The 4,717-nt window shown below is 55.9% G+C and overlaps 1 protein-coding gene across 1 annotated transcript; it reads right to left on the bottom strand.

The window, feature by feature from the left end:
• Nucleotides 1-1,724: 1,724 nt before the first annotated feature.
• On the bottom strand, nt 1,725-2,846 carry LOC136142004 (melanoma-associated antigen B4-like). The gene has a single exon (XM_065900126.1). It carries the CDS (start codon nt 2,844-2,846, stop codon nt 1,725-1,727), a length of 1,122 nt encoding a protein of 373 aa, XP_065756198.1.
• Between the last annotated feature and the right edge of the window lie 1,871 nt (nt 2,847-4,717).

Below are 4,717 nucleotides of genomic sequence, written 5' to 3'. Positions count from 1 at the left end.
CGTGATGCCTGACCAGACCCAGGACTCCACCCTCCACTCCCCTGAAGCTGTGCTCCTCAGAACAAAGGCATTACCTTCTTGGGAATTCTGAATCGGAAGTCAGGATGAACCAGATCTGTCCAAAGCTGTCGGGGTCTTCTGAGGAGCAGGACTTTACAAGGCCCCACTCTTCTGGAGTCAAGTGGCCCCTCAGTCCTAACTCAGGTTTCTTACCTTGACTTCAGGTAGCATATGGGACTCCACCCTCCCTACTGTCTGTCTGCCAGCCTCAGGCCAAGGCTTTCACCTTCCTGAGACACCAGAAGGGGAGATAAGAGACCTATTCCCTGGCTACCCCTGACGGGGGGCCTCTGTGTGGTCCCCTTTGTTATGGGGAGTCCACTCATCGGCACCCAGTGTCCTCACCCTGAAGCAAATTAAGGCCTGTTAGGATCTCCTACTTGGGCAGAATTGGAGATGCTGCCACAAGACCAAGGAACTCACTTCCCTGAGAACCTCTCCACCCTTGCCCCGGAGGAAAAGAAGGGGTACCTTCAGACAGACAGCTCTGCGCATGGCCACACAAGGGAGAAAGCAGGGTAGGCTTTGTGGGGCCCCCTTCTGTTCTAAGGTCCTCACCTTGAGTAACTATCAGAGGCTGGGACTCCTCCCTCCACTGACCTGAGGACACAGCTCTTAAACCAAGGCTTTTATGTCCCTGAGAAACTTGAAGAGTAAATGAGGAGATGCTGATCTTTTCAGGGTATCTGACATTGCGTATGTAGAAGACCCCACTGTCACCGAAAATTTTTCTTTTTATTCATACCATTCACTTATTCAGCGTTACTGTTACTGTATTCCAAAACAGTGCTTTGGGAACAGGGCCCCTTTTATCCCATGAGATACAATTTGGAGTGGTGAGAAGAAAAATGAATTAAAAGACGTAAGGTCTGGCTTAGGCTGGGAGGAGTGGAAGAGTGTAGGCTCTAGACTATTCCAGACCAGGGGACTAGACCCAGCAAGGTCACTTAATCAGTCTTGTGAACTTGAGAAATTTGCAAGTTATTCACCTGTAAAGGGAGTCTGCTAAATCCTATCCTGCGTGAATGTTGGAATGTTATGTACTACATGTAAAGCAGTGGCATACTCATTAAGAAATATTGGGTTTTTGATGAATGGCAGTTATGATATGATTATTATGAACCCCCAAAATACCACCCTCCCATCAGAGTTTATTTTTAATCCAGTAGGTAGCAGAGCATATGCAGTCCACTAGGGCAAAAGAAACAAATACTCACAAATGAGCTAAATCAAAGTATCTTTTATTTCTTCCAAAAGAAAGTTTAAACGAAGTAAGGGAAACCACGAGTTAAATGGCTTTTACTCTCTGTTTTCTCCATTTTTTGTTCCTAAATACTTTCTGTGGTCGCCTTTCACGTTTCCATGACAGTGTCTATTGCAGTGCCATATTTTCTACTTCTGGATCATACAGAAAATATAGATGGTTCGTGAATTCCTTTTACATATACCAAAACTGTAACTTTAGAACTCTTTAAACAGCAATAAATATGCAAGCAATGGTCATTCACAAATTCCTATTCTTAAGAAAACACACTCTCTATTACAAGAAGAAAACATTGGAAAAACCCTAAATCAATCAATCAATAATATATAGAAGTTACTAGTTTAAAACAGGAGGATAAATAAGATCTATACTTTGTTCCCTCCACCCCTACTACTCTGCACTATTTAGGAGCCTGACTGCTGTTTGCCAAAACAAAGTAAGCAAAGTGCCCGCGGCCTACCCCCCTACATTTGGGGCAGCTGTGGATCTTGGCTATGTAAGGGCCTCTTGCAGCAGCAGCTGCAGCCCTGGCCGCGACTCTCACTTTTGCTCTCTCTTCCTCATCTTTCAGAGCTTCCTCATAGAGATTTGGTAAGGCACTGGGGACGGTACCGATGATCTTGGCCACAAACTCCAGCACTTTCATCTTGCTGGTTTCAGCGTGGGCTCTCGGGCCCCACAGGAACTCATAGCGCGGAGGATTGCTGTTGGGCACCTGGCAGTAGGTCAGGTACTTCTGCATCACGAAATCTTTGCTGATGAACCTCGTGGGCTCCCCGAAGATCAGGTGCCTCCTCCCAGCATAGAAACCCAACGCATTGAGGAATTCCCAGAACTCCTCTTCGGTGGCACGGTTGCCCTTCGTGAAGATCATGCCCAGGAGAACCATCAGGAGACCGGACTTGGGCAGCCCAAACTCATCACTCGGACTTCCGTCGCTGGGGAGGGCCATCTTGCTGATGAGGGCGTAGGAGTGATTGCTGCGGTCGACTTCCTTCAGCTCGAGGCCAAAGACCACCTCCATGATCTTACAGGCTCTCCCGAGGATCTCAGGGAAGTGCTTCCTGTACTTCCTGTTGAGAGTCTTCAGCAGTGCTGCCTGCAGGATGGGCTTCTTCGTCTTGTACTTCTCTAGCAGGAACTGCACGAATATTCTGACCTTCCTGGTCAGAGGATCTCTGCAACTGCTGCGAGTGGAAGGTGCTGCCTGGGAGGTACCTGCACTTTTCTCATCTTGGCTCTGGGCACCCTCTTCAGATCCTGGGCATGAAACCCCTTCATCACGAGAGGTAGTGGCTGGAGCTACCTGAGGCTCCTGGCGAGTGCCAGCAGCAGGGGAGCTCTGGGAAGTATCCTGCGAAACAGAAGCTGGGGAGGAGGGCGACTCTTGTATCTCTTCCGCCGCCACCGCCTCCGCCTCCGCCGCCTCAGTGGCCTGGGCACGCTTGAGACTCTGAGTCTCCCCCTGGGCCTGGTGGCGTTTCTCGCGGGCACGGCGCTTGCTCTTCTGGCCCCGAGGCATGATGACACAGGTCAGGGCCCGCAGGCAGGAGTGTGCGCAGGAAGGCAGGCAACGAGGGCACCTGGGGGAGGGACAAGGAGATGCTGTGAGCACCTTCAGTAGGGAGATTCCTCCCTGGTTTTAACCAAGGCCGCCTCTGCAGGGTCCTTGAGGGCACTGCTCGAGGACCCACTGGGCTCCTGTTCTCCTGCTCAGCCTGTCCCCTGAGACCCCTGTGGAGGACGGTAGAGTGAGCCGTGGGGCACAGCCAGCCAGCCCTGCCTGGGCGGTATGGGGGTGACAGTGGGGGCTGGCAGGGGAGGTAGGTCCCCGCGGTTCCCATTCAGAGTCGGGATGACAGTTGTTGGCAAGACTCCCCCAACCCCCTACCCCCCATTCCCTCTGCTGCTCTGAAGTTGACACCACCATCTTCCATGACACCCAGGAGGAGGAAAGGAGGGAGCGTTCAGCCCACCACCCAAGGGTCCTGGGACCCTCCCTTCTGCTGCCTGGTGGCTGCCCCTTCAGAACAAAGCTCTAACCTCCCTCGGACCTGGCAGAGGAAATTACGGGCAGTCTCAGCCTGACAGTCCTTTCTTGGCAGTCCGAGGGTTGACAGGAGGGAACGGGCCATATTCTCTCTTGTCCCTTCTCTTCGGGGTGGGTGACTCCCTTAGTCCTCACTCGGGGTCCTCCCTGGACGGCCGGTGCAGCCTGGAGCTCCTCTGGCCCCGAGGGCCATCTGCTCGCACCAGTGCCGACACCTCCTTGAGTCTCATTCGGAGGCAGTGAGGGTGACCACGCGGCCGCATGTGGCAGAGTTTTACCAAGCCTGCAGCGTGCGGCAGACAGGTCGAGGCCCTGTGGCTGGCGGCCCCACTGGCCCTCACTCGGGGGCTTGGGCTGACTCTTGGGCGTGCTTAGGGATGCGCCTTCTGCTGGCCTGCACCTGTCCTCTCAGACAGCAGCCCTCCCTCCTCCGTGTGTGGCCAGAAGGAAGCGGCTGACAACAGGGGAGGGGTTCTGAGGTGCCCTTGCGACGAGGAGGATGGTTCTCGCCCTGACTCCTCCCACCGTGCCCTGGAAATTCTCCCTCTGCTGACCTGCGGCCAGCCCCTCAGGACAAGGCCCCCTCCTCCCTGGGTCTCCCGCGTCTGTCCGTACGTCTGTCCGCGTTCGCACTGAGGGAGCCCCTCAGTCTTTAGACCTGCCCGGAGGCTCCCAGGCCGACGTCAGGGGCGGGGTCCGCGTGGCCACCATAATGGGGTGTGGAGCCCCTCGGTCCTCACGAGGCTCCCGTCCTTCACTCCACAGGGCCTGGGGCGCTCCCTCTACTGAGCTGAGCCAGGGTCCGCCAGCTTTAGAGCGAGGACTTCCTTGCCTGAGACCCCGCGGGGGAAGCGGATGGACTTTGGGCCTAACAGCCAGGCCCGAGCCTCTTGGGCCGCGAGCAGGGGCGGGGTGGGCGGGGCCTGTGTGGCCGCCTCTTTTCGGAGGGAATGGGGATTGGGGGTGTCGGGGGCGTGTCCCCGCACTTCTAACTGGGGTCACTTCACACCTTGACACCTGACGAGATGTGGCACTCCTCCCGTGGCTCACCCTCGCCACACGTCAGCTCTCAAAAATGGCGCGCCCCCACAGCACAGTTAGGCGGACGTCACTTCCGGTCCTGCGCATCCGGGCTCCAGGAGAACAGCAGGCGTGCGCTGGGGCCGGGGTGGGGCGCGCTGGGGCTGGGGCGGGGCGCGCTGGGGGCGGGGCGGGCTGCGGCCGGGGCGGGGCAGGATGGAACGGGAGGTGGGGGGTGGTTCCGGGGAAGCTTCCCGCAGACCTGGCACGAGGGCCTTTCATTGACTCTTGGCGGGTTCGGGGACATTTCCCTCTGCTGAGCT

The sequence above is a fragment of the Phocoena phocoena genome, chromosome X, assembly GCF_963924675.1.
Source record: "Phocoena phocoena chromosome X, mPhoPho1.1, whole genome shotgun sequence".
Taxonomy (NCBI): Eukaryota; Metazoa; Chordata; class Mammalia; order Artiodactyla; family Phocoenidae; genus Phocoena; species Phocoena phocoena.
The sequence above is the reverse complement of the archived record's forward strand: the minus strand, read 5'-3'. Positions and strand labels throughout refer to the sequence as shown.

Bases quoted from the DNA above. Each gene is read 5' to 3' on its own strand.
- LOC136142004 (XM_065900126.1), bottom strand. From the start codon at position 2,846: ATGCCTCGGGGCCAGAAGAGCAAGCGCCGTGCCCGCGAGAAACGCCAC.